The sequence below is a fragment of the Triticum aestivum genome, chromosome 3D (assembly GCF_018294505.1).
Source record: "Triticum aestivum cultivar Chinese Spring chromosome 3D, IWGSC CS RefSeq v2.1, whole genome shotgun sequence".
NCBI classification, from domain to species: Eukaryota; Viridiplantae; Streptophyta; class Magnoliopsida; order Poales; family Poaceae; genus Triticum; species Triticum aestivum.
Window position 1 is genome coordinate 541072492 of NC_057802.1, and position 18568 is coordinate 541091059.

General features: G+C 49.0%; 1 protein-coding gene across 2 annotated transcripts in view; it reads left to right on the forward strand.

Moving 5' to 3' along the window:
• Nucleotides 1–288: 288 nt before the first annotated feature.
• LOC123080327 (uncharacterized) overlaps nucleotides 289–18568 on the forward strand; it is a 32883-nt gene continuing 14603 nt past the window's right edge. For both annotated transcript variants that reach the window (XM_044503237.1, XM_044503236.1), the window contains exons 1-3: nucleotides 289–423; nucleotides 535–615; nucleotides 18373–18489. In XM_044503237.1, the coding sequence (XP_044359172.1) occupies nucleotides 571–615; nucleotides 18373–18489 (162 nt within the window). In that variant the 5' untranslated portion in view covers nucleotides 289–423; nucleotides 535–570. The remainder of the gene's footprint in view (nucleotides 424–534; nucleotides 616–18372; nucleotides 18490–18568) is intronic.

Consider the following 18568-nt stretch of genomic DNA (forward strand, 5'->3'; position numbering starts at 1 on the left):
TACTTTCAAGTCCAAAATCTAATGATGTCTTAGTGATCACGTGCACAATAATCCACGAGCAACATAGCGAGTCCTCCTGGATTTTCCATTTAGCTTCATATAGTATGATGTGAGCTGTGAGATATTTCTGTAAAGTTAACATAAATCACAAGTTCACAACCATATAGCTATTTGTGTTGCTTTGGTATACTGGCATTAACCTTTTCTTTTCCAAGCAAAGCTCAGGTCAGTCAAACACTGTAATAAATTCTGCTATGACGTATGTTTGACCTGATTACTATTATGAAGGGTGAACAGCAGAACAGAAAGACGTGTTCGGATGGACTCAGTGATTGGTTTGAAAAGGAATAGGAGGATCTTCGTATACGCGCGTCTTTGCCTGCTCCAAATGATTTTCCAAAGTACCTTGTGTGGAATTGGGAGGTGAGTTCTCTTGCTTTTTTTATAATTTATTCTCACATTCAAAGAAGTTACTTGGCTTATTTCTGGTGCTCGTTTTTCTTCACAATATGTTCCCTTTTATGCTTTGCGCAGTTCAATGAAGAATTTGACAGATATTTTCCTACCTATATGGAAATGTTGCATGAGGTGGATACAATGTATGACTGTCTGGAGGTAAATTTTTGCTCCATCATGTGATATTCATTTATTAAGCACATACTCTCCAATGCTGAATAAAATGCTTAGTTGTGTGACAATGTAGTCAAGGAAACATGTTTTCTGGTGTCCATACACATGTTTTGTTTGCCTTCTATGACTACCTAATTGTACATCATTAACTTGCCTAGGCATGTATAGATAATTTACAATATTATGTTGTGGGGTCGTCGCATCCTTAGTGGCGCGCTACATCAACGCCTGGGCGTAGTGAAAAAAATGAGCAAGGGTCTTCACATTTAACTCGACGAATGCGAAGGGTAAGGAAACTAGCCGAGCCTAAGAGGATTCACTTAGTTAGCTGGAATGTAGGGACCGTGACAGGTAAGCTTCGGGAGCTAGCTAGTTGATACAGTGGTGAGGAGAGGTATTGATATCCTTTATGCCCAAGAAACCAAATGAAGGGGACAAAAGGCAAAGGAGGCAATAAGGGTGTGTTTGGTTCACGCCCCAGCTAGCCACACCAATCTTTTGGCATGACCAAAGCAAAGGCATGACCAAAATTTTGGCAAGCTGATGTTGTTTGGTTTGGGGCCATGGTATCCTCCAAATTTTGGCAAAAGAGGCCTTTGCTTGGTTTGTGACCAACTGGTACCATGATTATACTACTTGAAAAACATTTAAGGAGATATTTAAATGCATCTATTATCTAGAAGTGAGAAGTATGTACAGATTAGAAAACTATTATGCAAATCTATATAGAAAAAAATGCCAAAACAATGTCACACAATTATCGCAAGTTGAAACATAAATCCCGTGCTGCACGCCATGCTGCATGCACTCCTTTCTTTTCGAAGGATGCTGCATGCACTCCTTTCTTTTCGAAGGATGCTGCATGCATCTACTAATCACGCGGAAGCACGAAGGGATTTGTTACCGATTGATTACCGCTAACAGAATCAGTCTTAACCTACAGAATCCCTTAAAAAAATATCAATTGTACCACTACGTCGTATGTAGGGCCCACCAAGAACAGCACGCCAATTTTTTGGCGCAGCTTTTGCTTGCCCACATCTTGCCCGCGCGTTGGCAAAAAATACACGGGGAAAAACCCTGGTCGCTGGGCGTGCCAAATATTTGGCAATGATCCAAACAACCACCAAATTCCATGGGCTAGCCAAATTTTTGGCATGGACAGTTTTGGTAGCAATCCAAACAGCCCCTAAGATACCGGTTTGAAGCTGTGCTACACGGGGACAACTGCAAACAACAATGGAGTAGACATCTTGTTCAACGGGAGCCTCAAGTATGAAGTGGTAGACATCAAAAGGTGTGGGGATTAGATTATCTTGGTCAAGGTAGTAGTTGGGGACTTAGTTTTCAATGTATCAGCGTGAATGCCCCGCAAGTAGGCCACAATGAGAACACCAAGAAGTTCTGGGAAGGCTAAGGCGTGCTGATAATGTCAAGAGAGGTTGGGGTAGACCGAACTTGACACGGGAGGAGTCTCCCCCGTCGCTCCCGCGAGCGACCGGGAGGCAACCCTAGGTGCCGCCGCTGCCGCCGGGCTACCCTCTCCCTCACGCCTCCTTCCTCGCCGTCGTCGGGGGGCGCTGTTGGGCGAAGCCCGGGCAACGTCGGCGCTAGCGGGGCTCTCCCTTCCCTCGGTGTGGTGGCGGCTGACGCGGGGCAGCGCTGTCAGGCAGAGGCGCGTCGCTTCTCACACGGCGCGGAGGTGCAAGGCAGAGCTTCGCGGTAGTGTGTGGGTTCGACGGTGGTGTGTGTTAGAGTTATAATATAGGTCATGTACCCCTTTGTATTTATCCCGTTGTATAAGGGGTTCCCTGCATATGTTCCACACCTGTACATGTATATATATCGGCCTATGGCCTCATGGGAATACAAGTTGCTTATTCCTAACATGGTATTAGAGCTTAGGTCTTTTTTCGCACGCGCAACTCGTGCTACGATCCAATCCCGTCGCCGCCGCCGCTCTGCTGCGTCTGCTGCGTCTCTCCCGCCGCTCTCTGCTCTGCTGCGTCTCTCCCGCCGCTCCTCCCTCCCGCCAGGCGCTGCTCCCCCCTCCCGCCAGGCGCTGCTCCCGCCAGGTGCCAGGGCGGCTCCCGATCGGCCGCCGCCAGGCTCCTCTCCTCACGATCGCCTGGGCCGTGTGGATCGCCCTCCCGCCGGTTGGATCGCCAGGCTCCTCTCCTCCTGATCGGCTGGGCTGCTGTCCCTCTCCTCCCGATCGTCCCCTGCTGCCGTCTGCGGTCTGCTGCGCCGGATCCCGCTCCCAGCCGCCGTCCTCGTCCGGCTTCCTCGTCCTCGTTCGGATCTTTGCCAAAAAAAATATGTCTGCTGCATCAGGCTATGTTGCTGTCCCTCGCTGTCCGGTGATCTTCGATGGTACCAACTACACCGAGTTCGCTGGCTTCATGTGCATTCACATGCGTGGCATTCGTCTCTGGAGTGTTCTTTCTGGCGAGGTCTGCTGTCCGCCACGTCCGGTCCCTCCGATGGCCCCTACTCCGCCGACTCCACTGGTTCTTCCTACGGACGCTACTCAGGCCGCCAAGGATGCGGCTAAGCTTGCTGATGAGACTGCTGATCGTGCTTATGATGAGAGGGTTTTGGCTTATGAGGAGGCTCTTCAGACGTATCATGGTGCTTTGTCTGTTTACACCCAGTGGCTTGATGATGATGCTCGTGCTGCAGCGGTTCTCACTGCTAGTGTTCTGCCTCAGTTTGCTTCCGAGTTTCTGGGTCTTCCTACTGTCTTTCAGATGTGGACCTGTCTTCGTCAGCGCTATGAGCCCTCTGGTGATGCCTTATACCTTTCTGTGGTTCGTCAGGAGCATGCTCTTCAGCAGGGTGACTCTATTGTTGATGACTTTTATGCACAGAGTTCTGCTATCTGGCGCCAGCTTGATTCTCTCCGCAGTGCTGGTTGTCGTACTTGCCCCTGCTGCCAGGCTGTCCAGGCCAACTTGGAGTTTCATCGCGTCTACGAGTTCCTGTCTCGGCTCCGTAAGGAGTTTGAGCCCCGGCGTGCTCAGTTGTTTGCTCGTGGCCGTATTTCTCTCATGGAGGCGCTTTCAGAGATTCGTGCTGAGGAGACTCGCTTACGTGGTGCTGGTTTGCTGGAGGTTCCCTCTGTGCTCGCTACTCGGGCTTCTTCCACTCCACCTGCTGCACCGCCCCATTCTCGCTCGAGTGCTCCGCCGCTCTTGCCCACTCCTTCTGGAGGCTCCGGTCGCCCCCGTCCACATTGTGACTACTGCAACAATGATGGTCATATTGAGTCCCAGTGCTACACAAAGCGGAAACACCTGCGCAAGGCGCGATCATCCTCCTCAGGGACTTCGTCATCTCCCTCGACAGCTTCAGCCATTGCTTTGACTGAGCAGGATATTCTGAGACTTAAGCGTCTGCTCGCGGCTTCAGGTTCTTCCTCGACGAGTACTGCTGGTTCTGTGACTGATGCTTCCCGCACTGAGCACCCGCCCTCTACACAGTCAGGTACATCCCCATGGGTTCTGGACTCTGGAGCTTCTTTTCATATGTCTTCTCATTCTTCCGCTTTGTCCTCTCTTCGATCGCTGGATTCTCCTGTTCATGTCTTCACTGCTGATGGTACTCCACTTTCTGTTGCTAGTAGAGGCCATCTTTCCACTCCTTCTTATTCCGTTCCTGATGTTGCTCATGTTCCTCGACTTACCATGAATCTGTTTTCTGCCGGTCAACTTACTGATTCTGGTTGTCGTGTCATTCTTGATGTTGACTCTTGTTCTGTCCAGGATCGTCGCACGCACACTCTGGTTGGGGCTGGCCCTCGCTGCCGTGATTCTCAGGGTCTTTGGGAGTTGGACTGGCTTCATGTTCCTTCTGCTGCCACCACCATCGCCAGTCCCTCCGCTGCTGTCGCCTCTGTTACTGGTTCCTTCAAGCAGTGGCATCATCGACTTGGTCATCTGTGTGGTTCTCGGTTGTCGTCTTTAGTTCGTCGAGGTCTTCTGGGGTCTGTCTCAGGAGATGTCTCTTTAGAGTGTCAGGGTTGTCGTCTTGGCAAGCAGATTCAGTTACCATATTCACATAGTGAGTCAGTGTCTACGCGTCCTTTTGATTTAGTCCATTCTGATGTATGGGGTCCTGCTCCTTTCGCTTCGAAAGGTGGTCATAAATACTATATTATTTTCATCGATGATTTTTCTCGTTACACATGGCTTTATTTCATGACTTCTCGTAGTGAGGTGTTGTCTATTTATAAGCGTTTTGCTGCCATGGTTCATACTCAGTTCTCTTCACCCATTCGTGTTTTTCGTGCTGACTCCACTGGCGAGTATATCTCTAAGATGTTGCGTGGTGTCCTTGCTGAGCAGGGTACTCTTGCCCAGTTCTCTTGTCCTAGTGCTCATGCTCAGAATGGTGTGTCTGAGCGCAAGCATCGTCACCTTCTTGAGACGGCTCGTGCTATGATGATTGCCGCCTCTCTTCCGCCTCATTTTTGGGCCGAGGCTATCTCCACTTCCGCTTATCTCATCAACCTTCAGCCGTCCGCTGCTTTGCAGGGTGGTGTTCCTTTTGAGCGTCTTTTTGATCGTTCTCCCGATTATTCGATGCTTCGCTTGTTTGGTTGTGTTTGCTATGTTCTTCTTGCCCCTCGCGAACGCACCAAACTGACCGCTCAGTCTGTTGAGTGTGTCTTCTTAGGCTACAGTGATGAGCATAAGGGCTATCGTTGTTGGGATCCTATCGGTCGTCGGATGCGTATCTCTCGAGACGTGACTTTTGATGAGTCTCGTCCTTTCTACCCACGCCCATCTTCCTCGCTTTTTTCAGTGGAGGATATCTCTTTCCTCACTTTTCCTGACTCACCTATCACCCCCGTCGCGCCTGTGCCTATTCGTTCCACTCCCTCTGCTTCTCCACCCCTCGTCGATTCGCCGCCACCATCTTCCCCGGTCTCCTCACCTAGCATGTCACCGGATTCTACACCTTCCTCTCCGGTGACTTCTCCGTCGCCACCCCCCGATTCTAACTTGGCGATTCCTCCTTCTCTTGTTCCATCTTTTCCTCAGCATTACACTCGTCGTTCACGACATGTGGATGCTTCCTTGGATGAGTCGTCCTCTTCTTCTCAGCCTACTTATGGCTTGCGTTCTCGTCCTCGTCCGCCTATTGATCGCTTTGGATTTCCCACCGCTGGTGCTGCTGTTCTTGAGCCGACTTCTTGCTGTCAGGCTGTTGTTCATCCTGAATGGCAGTTTGCGATGGCAGAGGAGATTGCTGCTCTTGAACGCACTGGTACCTGGGATCTTGTTTCTCTTCCTCCCGGAGTCCGTCCCATCACTTGTAAGTGGGTCTACAAGGTTAAGACTCGCTCCGATGGTTCTCTTGAGCGTCACAAAGCTCGTCTCGTGGCTCGTGGTTTTCAGCAGGAGCATGGTCGTGATTATGACGAGACTTTTGCTCCTGTGGCCCATATGACCACTATTCGTACACTTCTTGCCGTTGCCTCTGCACGCCACTGGTCTATATCTCAGCTTGATGTTAAGAATGCCTTTCTTAATGGTGAGCTGCGTGAGGAGGTGTACATGCAGCCACCACCTGGGTATTCTGTTCCTGATGGCATGGTGTGTCGTCTTCGTCGCTCTCTCTATGGCCTTAAGCAAGCCCCTCGCGCCTGGTTTGAGCGTTTTGCCTCTGTGGTCACTACTGCTGGTTTTTCAGCAAGTGCTCATGATCCAGCATTGTTTATTCACCTTTCTCCTCGTGGCCGGACTCTTCTTCTTCTCTATGTTGATGATATGGTCATCACTGGGGATGACCCCGAGTATATTGCCTTTGTAAAGGCCCGTCTTAGTGAGCAGTTTCTTATGTCTGATCTTGGACCTCTTCGCTACTTTCTTGGGATTGAAGTCTCTTCTACCTCTGATGGCTTTTTTATATCCCAGGAAAAGTATATCCAGGATCTTCTTGCTCGTGCTGCTCTTACTGACGAGCGCATTGTTGAGACTCCTATGGAGCTCAATGTTCACCTCCGTGCTACTGATGGTGATCCTCTCCCTGACCCGACGCGTTATCGTCATCTCGTTGGCAGTCTTGTCTATCTAGCTGTCACTCGTCCGGACATCTCTTATCCGGTTCATATTCTGAGTCAGTTTGTCTCTGCTCCCACATCGGTTCACTATAGTCATCTCCTTCGTGTTCTCCGATATCTTCGGGGCACGATCTCTCACCGTCTATTCTTTCCTAGCTCCAGTTCTTTACAGCTTCAGGCCTATGCGGATGCTACGTGGGCTAGTGATCCTTCTGATCGCCGTTCACTTTCTGCTTACTGTGTTTTTCTTGGCGGTTCTCTCATTGCCTGGAAGACGAAGAAACAGATTGCAGTTTCCCGTTCGAGTGCTGAGGCTGAGTTGCGAGCCATGGCTCTTTTGACGGCAGAGGTGACTTGGTTACGGTGGTTACTTCAGGATTTTGGTGTTTCTGTCACTACACCGACTCTGCTCTTATCTGACAGTACAGGTGCTATTAGCATTGCGCGCGATCCTGTGAAGCATGAGCTCACCAAGCATATTGGTGTTGATGCTTTCTATGTGCGCGCTGCTGTGCAGGATCAGGTTATTGCTCTTCAGTATGTGCCTTCCGAGTTACAGTTGGCGGATTTCCTGACGAAGGCCCAGACTAGAGCACAACATGGCTTTTATCTCTCCAAACTCAGTGTTGTTCCTCCACCATGAGTTTGAGGGGGGGTGTTAGAGTTATAATATAGGTCATGTACCCCTTTGTATTTATCCCGTTGTATAAGGGGTTTCCTGCATATGTTCCACACCTGTACATGTATATATATCGGCCTATGGCCTCATGGGAATACAAGTTGCTTATTCCTAACAGTGTGGACGGCTGTGTGGTGCCAGGGCGTGCGTGTGGTGGCTGTAGGGAGTCTGCTGCCCTTGCTATGGTTCTACTAGTGGGGGTGGCGCGCGACAGCAGTGGAGGTGGGTGGCCCCTGTCCATCGGTGGGTGGGAGGTTGGACGGTGGCGCTCGGCGCGGGAGGACCTCCCTCGTGAGCTACCGTGGCTCCTGCTGTGGGTCGATTTGGTACCCCTCATCGGCGGGCGCGCGATTATTGGTGGACTCCACTACTAGGGAAAACCTTACCAGTAGCGCTGGGTTTTGAGCTACCAGTAGCGCTGGCACACGCGCTACTGCTACGACGCTACAACTATTTTTTAGCAGTAGCGTGCTTTCTGCCCAGCGCTACTGGTAAATAAACATAGCAGTAGAGCGCGTCCAACAAGCTTTGGTAAACCTTGAAACAGTGCCACTGCTAATGTTTTATGTTTTTTCTTGTTTTATACTGTATTTATACACCCATTATACAAATTTTGATACAATAGCTCATCGTCATCATAATAACTCATCATCATCATCATCATCATCATCATAATAACAACTCATCGTCATCATCATCATATAAGAACTCATCATGATAATAACAACTCCTTGATCCTCATCATCATCTATGAGTCATATAACAACTCATCATTCTAACACATTCTAGCTCATAACTCATCATCGTCATAATAACAATTCCTCATCATCATAGTCATAACCAACACTAGTTAATTGTTCTTAGAACATGATGAGTACTAGCTAGGACCTGCTACTCTCTCTAAGGTAAAATAGCATAAAACAGGATAGCCCCTGACTCCATTATGGAGAATGGAGATCCACATGTCTCCAATTTGTGGGCTTCGCACCATGTTGCCTCCAAGTAGCTTCTTGCGATCATTCATAACTTTCCTCCATCCTTTGATTGTGAAGTCTTCATCTCTTCGAGAAATCGTATATGCACTGCGGTGAGCCGTAGGCAGACTTGGTCATAAGCTAATAATATCCATGCCACCTTTCATATGCATCAGATGAGGCACACAATCCTTCGGGAGTTTCTGTTGAAGAACATAATAATAACATAGTTAGCAATGTAGTTTAGCTTTAGATGAATGTATGTTAAAGATGCACTGGTGTCATAATAGTAAAACCATGCTATTTCCATGGATGTTACCATAGTTCAACACGTGAACTAGTGGCATGTATTGACCATAATGTGGAGGAGTTTCATAATTGTTATTGAAAGTCTCAACATCAGTAATAAATGAGATAAGATGATTTTTCTCCTCGCAAAGAGCCACAAGTGTAGTAGGTTTTGTGTACTACCTTTTGTACATTTCTTGAAGAATGGAAATAAGCTGTTAACTGTTTTTAAATAAACAATATAAATTACATAACAAATTTATTTGACAAACTCACATAGAGGTAGAACTGGAAGCATATACACATTCACCCAAATGTCGATATTATCTTCAACGTCATCTTCAAGACGAATATCGAAGGTTATTTGCATATCCTCCTGAAATTCAGGCCTTGCATAGAGCTCTCCAATTTGAGCAACCAAAATGTGTGTGATTAACTGCATTGTAGACCTTAACTGTAAAAGCGTAACCATGTTGAGTCGTAAGCTGAGCTATCTTCATCTCCATACTATCACTATCTTGGAAATCGAGCTTATCCAAGACAAGCAGTCTTGTATGGCAGGGGATGCACTAGTTGAATTGTAAAAAACAGAAATTACACATTGAAGCAAATAAGCACAAGTCATGCTTAACTATGAAAAAAAATACTTGTTTACCGTTACGTACCGTAAAAACATCAAAGGTCTTGTCCAACTTGATGGTGAAGAATCTATCATTTTCCAGGTGATGCCTGTCGCACATACCCCGGTCGTCGCTGCAGTATTCGCACTCAGGGATCCTATCATCGTCAGACATTTACTGTGTTCATAATTCAAAGATTATAAATTGACGACTATTACCAGAAACTCAACACACAGATCACTATTCAGCACGGGTTGACTTTCGGTCTGTCGAGTCTTCCTTGAAAATTCTCATCTCACGTGGTGCATATGGTGGGCACTCCCTTGCTGATATATTCGACCGTCGGTGATGGTCCACTACTAGGGAAAACCCTAGTAGTAGCGCGGGTTTTGAGGCTAGCATCAGCGCGGGCAGCCGCGCTACTACTACGGCGCTACAGCTAACGGTTAGTAGTAGCGCGGTCCGTACCCGCGCTACTACTGTTGACAATATCAGCAGCGCTTTTCTGGAACGCGCTACTATTAGTTAGCTGTAGCGATTTCCTAGCCCATCGCTACTGCTATATCTTTCATCATTTTCCCCCGCTTCCTACCCCGTTTCGGTTTCAATAAACTGCAATTTCCAGATACTAGGTACTACTAGATATCAATTTCATAAAGCATTATAGGTACTAGGTAGTACTCCCTTCGTTCCAAATTACTCATCGTGGTTTTAGTTCAAACCACGACGAGTAATTTGGAATGAAGGGAGTACTAGATAACAATTTCATATATAGTCAACATGCATCCTCAAGCAGTACTAGGTGATATCGACGACGATCATCATATGTAGTTCTAGATGATATCGACGACAATCATCATATGTAGTTCTAGATGATATCGACGACGATCATCATATGTAGTTCTAGATGATTACCACACACACATATGTAGTTCTAGATGATATCGAAGATGATCATCATCCTCAAGCCTGGGCGGTGGGTGTTCCTGATAGTAATTAGGATGGCCTGTCCAACACGAAGATTCTTGCCATCGAGGAATCTCTTCCACCCAACCGAGTTTAAGTGTGTGCGACCGTCCGTGTCCACGCGGTAAGTACAGGTTGTGACGGAGCCCCTTGCAGTAAGGCGTAGTCCAGCTGAGCCTTCTTCATCAGGCTCAATACCATAACTCACAGATAGGCTCTTTGCCAATTTCTGAATAAGAAAAACATATCAATTAATAAATAGCCTCGCACATACTCTTGCAAATAAGTATATATGGATTATCTACACTATTAATAGTTCCTTAGATTCTACACTAATAATCATGTGATCAAACTCTACACTAAAGCATATCATCGACTAGATTCCACACAACATATCATTGGACTCTACACTAAGCATATCATCGGATAATTTGCATTTGTAAGTATAACATACCATATCATGTCGATCGACCATGGTACTTGTCAGGCGGGTCACGAATGGCACCCCGACAAAGTCAGCACGTGGCGGAATTATGTCCCGTAGGTTGCACACCTCCTCCTCGCTCAGCCTCATTCTTTGAGCTACGATGGCTTCATGAAGTGGGTCCTCATCATCTTCATCGAGTGGGTCCTCATTATCTTCATCATCTTCGTCATCTTCATCATCTTCCACCAGGTTGATATAAATGATAGCCAGCTTGGGTCTTTCTGCTCTGAAGGAGAAGCTGATCAACTCACCACCAGTAAGACGCATGCGGGCGAGGAAACGGGCCCATCCATCTCCTCCAATTTGTGACATATTGCGTCCTTTCTCGACCTCCATAGTGTACGGCCCCCCAGGAGCCTCAAATGTCACAGTGTCTCCTGTCAGCTTGTTGAATTTCAACCTCACATTGCATGGGACGATCTGTGTAAAAAAAGCAAAATGACACAATGCAGTAATGCCAACACTAAAAATAAAATAGTTGTTACATTTCATATAATTTCTTACCGCCGCATGACGAAAACTCGGCCGTAAGTAGATGCCGAACAACTTGCCAGTTGCAAGGCTGCTGGCGCACCTTGACTTCAATCGACATGGTGGTGGTGGTGGTGGCGCCATTTTCCTAAAGTAATATGAGCAAAGGATTAACGATCCACTTCACAGGAAAGAAAAATAGTTGTTAAATCAAAATATTCTATAAATCAACTAAAGCAACTAGCCTATTAAATCAACTTGCATACTAAATCAACTAAATCAAAATGTTCTATAAATCAACTAAATCAACTAGCCTACTAAATCAACTTGCCTACTAAATCAACTAAATCAAAATGTTCTAAATCAACTAGCCTACTAAATCAACTAATCATATGAACTAAATCAAAATGTTGCATATGAACTAGCCTACTAAATCAAAATGTAGCAGGGAGGAGGGGTTGTGGATGGAGGAGGGAGGAGGGAGAAGGAGGGGCGACTGGAGGAGGGAGGAGAGAGTAGGACGGAGGAGGAAGGGCAAAGCGAGGAGGGGCCGGCCGGCGGCGAGTTGAGGGAGGACGGAGGAGGAGGGCGGTACCGAGTCCAGCGAGGAGGAGGAGGTGACGGCGGCGCAGAGGGAGGAGGGGTAGGCGCCGGCGGCCGGCGGGGGAGGACCGGTGGGGGGGGGGGTTGAGGGGGGATCGAGTGAGTGTGAGTGTGAGTGTGGATCGGATAGAGGAGAGCGTGGGTGGAGTTTTAGCAGTAGCGCGCTATAGGTAAAGGCGCTACTGCTAAACTACCTAGCAGTAGCGCACTTTGAATTAACGCACTGCTGCTATAACTAGCTTCGCGGCGGGGTCGTGGGAATTATAGCAGTAGCACGGCTTAGTGGAGGCGCGCTACTGCTACTTTTATTTCAGCAGCGAGTTCTGTAGGAGCGCGCTACTGCTACATTGCAGCAGTGCCTTATTTTAAAACGCGCTGCTGGTAAGATCCTGTGTATAGGCTTTTCCCTAGTAGTGGTTGCTCCTTCCTTTGTTCCCGAGTGCATTACACCAAAATGTCTAGCACACGGGAATGAAGGAGAAGCGACCCCCACGACAATAGTCGGGATTCTTCCTCTCTGATATTTCGACCGTATATGGTGGACACTCCCTCACCAATTTTTCAACCGTCGGTGATGGTCGCTCTTCTCTTCCTTCCCATGCATTACCAAAAGGTCTATCACGAGAAAGAAGAGGAAGAGTGACCCCCATGACAACAGCCGGCATTCTTCTCTCATATATGGTGGACACTCTCCCTCACTGATTTTTGACCGTCATGTATGGAGCCCTGACAGACTTAAAGTCAACCCGAAATGTCGTTTAATTCTCTTTCCGGCAAATCCAGGGCACTCGATATTTCCTATATATTCTAGAACAAGTCATGCTAAAATTCACGAAAAAATTGGCATGACCTTTGCTAAAATAGGACATATCAAGCACCTGAAATTTGCTGGACCGAAATGAATCAACACTCCGGCAAAACATAAGCCATTCGGAGGTGTTCCCTGCAAACATATGCCACTAGGGCAAGCACATATCCTTCATTTTCGTATTTAAGCAACCGCATAGTCCATGTTTACTCACTATAGACGATGGTTGTCGACAATGCGGCTGTCGTCGGTGATCTTCTGGGCGTCGTCGACCGGCTCGTCGGTGATGTACCCTGCGCCACACATGAGCATTTATATAGAAAATTTCAAACTTGCCGCTCATTTCATTTCAATGGTTCAATATTGACAAAAACATTTCAATATATCTTATAACCCTAGCATTTCATCTGGACAACAAGCATAACTAAATAACCTAGTTTTTCAAGAAAGTAGGTCTCTCTCTCTCTCTCTCTCTTAATTTTGCAATGTGAGAATGACATAAAAATATTTCGCAATATAATTGGCAACAACATTTTTATATTTTATTTGATACCTAAAATGTTTCTAATTTTCTACTCTATTCTATTCAAAACACCTACATTTATTTGATACCTAAAATATTCCTAATTTATATATTTTATTTGATACCTAAAACATTGCTAAACCTACTATCTACAAGAACAGAAAGAGGAGGCCGGGATGGAGGGAGGGAGAGAGAGAGCGAGGAGGGAGGGAGGAGGCTAGGATGGAGGAAGGAAGGGAGGACGGAGGGAGGGAGGAGGGCAGCGAGAGGAGGGAGGAGGGGGCGAGATGATGAGTACCTCGGGGCGATGGCAGTGGCAGAGAGCGAGCGCGAGAGAGTGTGAGGGAAGAGTGATGAGGGAGAGAATGGGGCCGTGGGCGGAGGAAGAGGATAGGGCCCGTTAGCAGTAGCGCGGGGTATGGGCCGGCGTTACTGCTAAGCCCACCAGCTGTAGCACCGGGACAGATCCCACGCTACTGCTAAGTGGGCTAGTATCTCCTGCCTTGGGGGTGCGGTGTGGCCCACTTAACAGTAATGCCCTGTGGGCAACCCCGTGCTGCTGCTAAGTTGTACTAGTAGCGCCTGTGCCTCCCAGCGCTGCTACTAATATTCTATCTATAAGCTATTTCCTAGTAGTGCTCGCAGGGAAGTGTGCTGGCTGCCATAGTAGGGTGGCACGAGGGTGTGCTCGATAGGGAGCTCGGTAGGAGGGGACGGGTGGCCTTGATGCGGTTGCGTCACCTGTCGCCGGCATAGGGGTGTGTTGGCCCGGATGCGTCTGCTCCTCCTTCTCCCCCTCTCCTCTAGCTCGGCGGGGAGCTCGGTAGGAGGGATGGGTGGCCTCGATCCCGTCGCATCAACTGTCGCTGGCACACGGGTGTCGGTCCGGATGCGTCCGCTCTTCCTTTTCCCCCTTTCCTCGCCGCGGGCGGGTTGGCACAGGTCTACCGATGTTCGGGGCGGAGCGTCGATGTGGCTTCGTCGGTCTGGGGCTACTAGTTGGGCCAAAGCCGGGGCCTTTGTGTGGTCTCCGGGTTGTATGGTTGCAGGGCAGCGACTCTGGCGGCGGGAGGTGCGACACTTGGGTGCGGAGCGTGCGCCTTAGGTGCGGGCGGGCAACCATGGCCACACGGGTGGCGTGGTTGCGGGTGGTTGACGGAGTTAGGGTGCGACGGAGGGGTATGAGCGCCGGGGTACACCACTTGCCCAATCCTTTGACTGGCTGACGGCGGCGACGGCCGTTGACGCCATATCTTTCTTGAAGGCTTTATCGGGGTGTTCCTACTCATGTCGTCTTGCTCCGGGTGAAACCTGATCTTCGGGATCGGGCAGTGGCGGCTATCCATGGTCGTACCCTTCTGGGAGGCACCACTTTGGAGTCTTGGCTTCGTTGTTGTCCAGCTCCCCTCTCTATTGTGGATGCTCATGGTGGAGGTCTCCGCCGGCTCCAAGCGTCATCTGTAGTTTGCTTGGTTGTCGGTGCGCGGTACCTTTGTATCTTGCCTTGGGTGTGTGTGTTGTGTACGGTGGTGGTGTGTGTTTGTATCGGTGTTTCGGTTCTAAACGGTGATGGTTGCTTTATAATATAAAGCGGGGGAGTATCACCAAATAACTAGCCATGGACAGTGGTGCGTGGAAACTAGCTATCCATGTGCCTGCCAGAACCATGAGTTGGTTGTGAGATTTTCAGCTCTAGCCGACCCCTACTTGTTTGGGACTAAAGACTTTGTTGTTGTTGTTGTTGTTGTTGAGGTTGGGTCCAGAAATACCAATAAATTCATTGTTCTCTAAGTTTGTAGGCCTTTTGGTCCCAGCTCACAGGATAAACTTTTCATCGTTCATCCAAGGCAAAATCTCTTGTAGGCTATCACAATCAATCAAAGACTAGTATGAAAAAGGTGTGTCTAAAACTAAAAAACTATGTGAAAACGGCTTGTTCTCTTGTGTTAGGAGAACTGCTACCTGAAAGATGTACTATAGGCTTGGATTCCTATCAATAAACAATATAAAATTCCAGTAAGCACAATGTTGGAATGATGCAAATGCTGGTCTTGATGCTTCTTGCATTGTGTTCTTTTGTTCGCCATTGATTAGCGTGTGCCACATGATATGTACTCCCTCCGTTCCTAAATATAAATCTTTGTAGAGATTCTACTATGAACTACATACGGAGCAAAATGAGTGAATCTATAATCTAAAATGCATCTACATACATCCGTATGTGGTTCATAGTGAAATCTCTACAAAGACTTATATTTAGGAACGGAGGGAGTACTTGCTGATGCCTGCCTTGCCCTTATGGATCTTGATGTTGTGAAACAAATTTTGATTGAGGGGCAGTTTGGCTGGAACCAGGGTTATGTTAGGCTACATATGATATAATTTTTCGCTTCTAATTTATTGGATGCATTTGATATCCCAAATCTTCTATCAATTGAAATGATTTTATTTTTTGTTATGAAATTTTATATGTGCAATTGACATTTCGTTCCTACTTATAAAGAGTTGGCGGTCGTCCATTCACTCATCTTTTCAGTCTTCCTTCTCTCTCAACTCCAACAGGTGGAAACCTACGAACACATCATTAACAGATCCCTGCCTGAATCCTCTCTCCTTCCGCCATCTTGCATCACTCAGTCACCTCATGCCGTCTCCCACCGCTAATCCCATTCGTGCCAGCTTCCAAAACACATCTAAGCTAGCCTACAACGTTTTTGAGTAAACTAGATTCCATCGTGTTTCTTGTGGTTCCATGGCGTCCTACTGTGCCAATCGAAGTCAACTGTTTGAAGGAATGCAAATATTGTCATTTTTTAAACTTAAGGAGGCACACATGCATGCAAGTGCTTGCAAGAATCAATATTTTTGGTAGGGCTGAAAACGAAAAATAATATGTCGTAACTCTCGCTCGCGTCGCTCGGGGGGGGGGGGGGGGGGGGGCTCTGGCGATAACCTAGCCGCCGCCACCCCCGCGGCCCTCTCCTCCCTCGCTCCCCCCGTCGCCGTCGGAGGAAGCCGACGGGCAAAGCCCGCTAGGCGGACGGCGGCGGCGGGGGGCCCTCGTCGTGCGCCGCGTGGCTTCGGCCATGGTGGCAGCGCTGCTCACCCCCTTCCTCGGCTGGATGGCGTGCGGGGCGGCGCTGAGGCCGGCCGTCGTCGATCTGGCGGTGGAGGCGCTCTGGCGTGCTGCGACGGCGACGCTCTGGTGGGCTGTGGCTGTAGGGCACGCTGGGTGCCTGGGGTCCCCTCCCTTGGCCGGGGGAGCTGCGGTGATGGCGGCGAGCCGCAGCCTTTGGATGGCGGCGCGGCGGCGCCGCGACGGTGGAGGTTTCTACTGATGGTGAGCTGCGGCGGTGGTGGTGAGCTACAGTTTTTGGACGGCGGCGCAGCGGCGCTGCGATGGTGGTCGTGGAGATCGGTCTCTGGCCACCGGAGTGGTGTGCTCTTCTACTGCTCTGGCCGTGTGTGCAATGAAGCAACAGTTTGGGCTGGAGGTGGCCGGGGGTGCGCAGATCTGACAAGGCGTTCTGCTGCGGCGTGTTGAGGGCTGGTGGTTGGCAACGATGCACTCTGCGCAACTTGCTGTGTTCCTATGCCGTTGGCTTCCTCGTGAGGCTCGGCGGTGGAGTAGATTCTCCGGGCGAAAGTCTTGCACCTTCTCTGGTCGGTGCCGATGTTGGCGATGTTCTTGAGCATTGCATTCCTTCCTGAAGGCGCATCGCGGAGCTACGTCCATCTACTGCCGCAACTGTCTGGTGTTTCCGGGGGAAAACCCAAGATCCATTGGAGCGGGCGGCGGCGGCAATTATGTCGTTACCTTTTTGGAGGCACCGCCTTGGAAGCAAATGACCTTTGTGGAGTGGTGGTCTCATGGCAGTGGTGCAGAGTTGCGTCGTCGTCGGGGTGATGGAGGCCGGGGCGGCGGCTCTGGACGGTGGATGTACGCCGAGGCGGCGGCCTCGGATAGCGATGCAACGGTGGCTCTATGGGGCAGAGTCGCGTTGTGCATTGTTTCGGTGGCGGCTTGGTGCTGCGTGGGTAGCGAGGTCATCAGCCTGGTCGATGCGCCCCAGAGGAGGCGGTCTGACTTTACGTCGGAGCAGCGGCCCCGGATGTGGTGCGACGTTCATGGTCTGCGAGCTGTTACCCTGAGCAGCGTGGGCTGCGGGCAGCCGGGTTGCGCGGCGTTGCTGCTCGAGGGGAGTGGTGGTATGTCGGGGCGGCGGCCCCGGAAGGCGGTGCCGGTTGATTGCGCTGGGCGCGACGAAGCGGTGGATGTCGGGGCGGCGGCCCCGAGAGAATCACTGTGGCGGCCAGACTTCTGTGGCAACGATGATGGTGGGAGCGATGTCGGCGACGCGGCAATGGTTGCGATAGTCGGCTCTTCTCCGGCGTGTCCACGGTATTGCCTCGGTTTGTTTGTTGCTGTGGAGTCGAAGCTGCGGCGGTGGGGCCCTGTGGTGTACGATGACTGGCTGCAGGTGGCCCTTTCGGCGATCTTCCGTGGCGCCAGCCGTGCCTGGTTTCGTTCTTCTGAGTTCTCCGTCAGAGTCGGAGTTGCGTTGTCTGGCCGCAGGTCGACATGTTGTCGATAAGGGTGGGCTTTGCCCTGTGTGTTTCAGTCTATGGGAGTGGGCTTGGCCCTTGTTGTTCCGGTTTTTGCCCGGTTTTCCGTAATTAACTGGGCAATTCTCTTCTGCTTATTTAATAGATGAGGCAATCTTTGCCTCCGTTTCGAAAAATATTTTTGGTAGGCAAGGATTCTTTTTTATGGGTATTTATTTTGATTTTTTTATTTTATCGCCTTTTTGAACTGCTGTTAGGACTGCATTTGCTATTTTCAAAATTCCACAAATTCCTCTAGAGATAGAGCTGGAAAAAACTTGTTGGATTTCTGATACGGCCATTTCAAATTAAAACAAATTCCTCTAGACATAGAGCTGAAAAAAGAAGGGCGGCCTGGGGCAGTGGTAGTCTCGCCACTTGTGGCCTGGAGGTCCTTGCAGAATTATTATGCAAGGGTAAGGTCGTCTAGAAATTCCCTTCCCAGACTGGGTACGCCCTTATAGAGCTGGAAAAAACTTGTTAGATTACCGATACAACCAGAAAAGCCTTGGGTGTTACCTCTGGGAGTTGCCTTCGAAAGCCTTGTTTTGTACAACATAACTTTATTGGGGATTTAAGAACACTACAATTTTTCTGACTTTATATTTTGTTAATAAAACTGTAAGTTGCACTAATGAACCAATTTTGCAGCGTAAATTTTTAAACGGTGAGGGTCTTCTTGAGAGACTGAATCCAGAGTTTAAGGCAAAGTATGCCATTAACAACTTGCAACAACCTCATTTGCGAATCATGTCCCGTATGCTACAGGTGAGTACTTTATTCTTGATAACCTTCAGCTTGCAATATGCACGTGCATTTTATTCCTGTTTGATGTTAGTTTAATTTG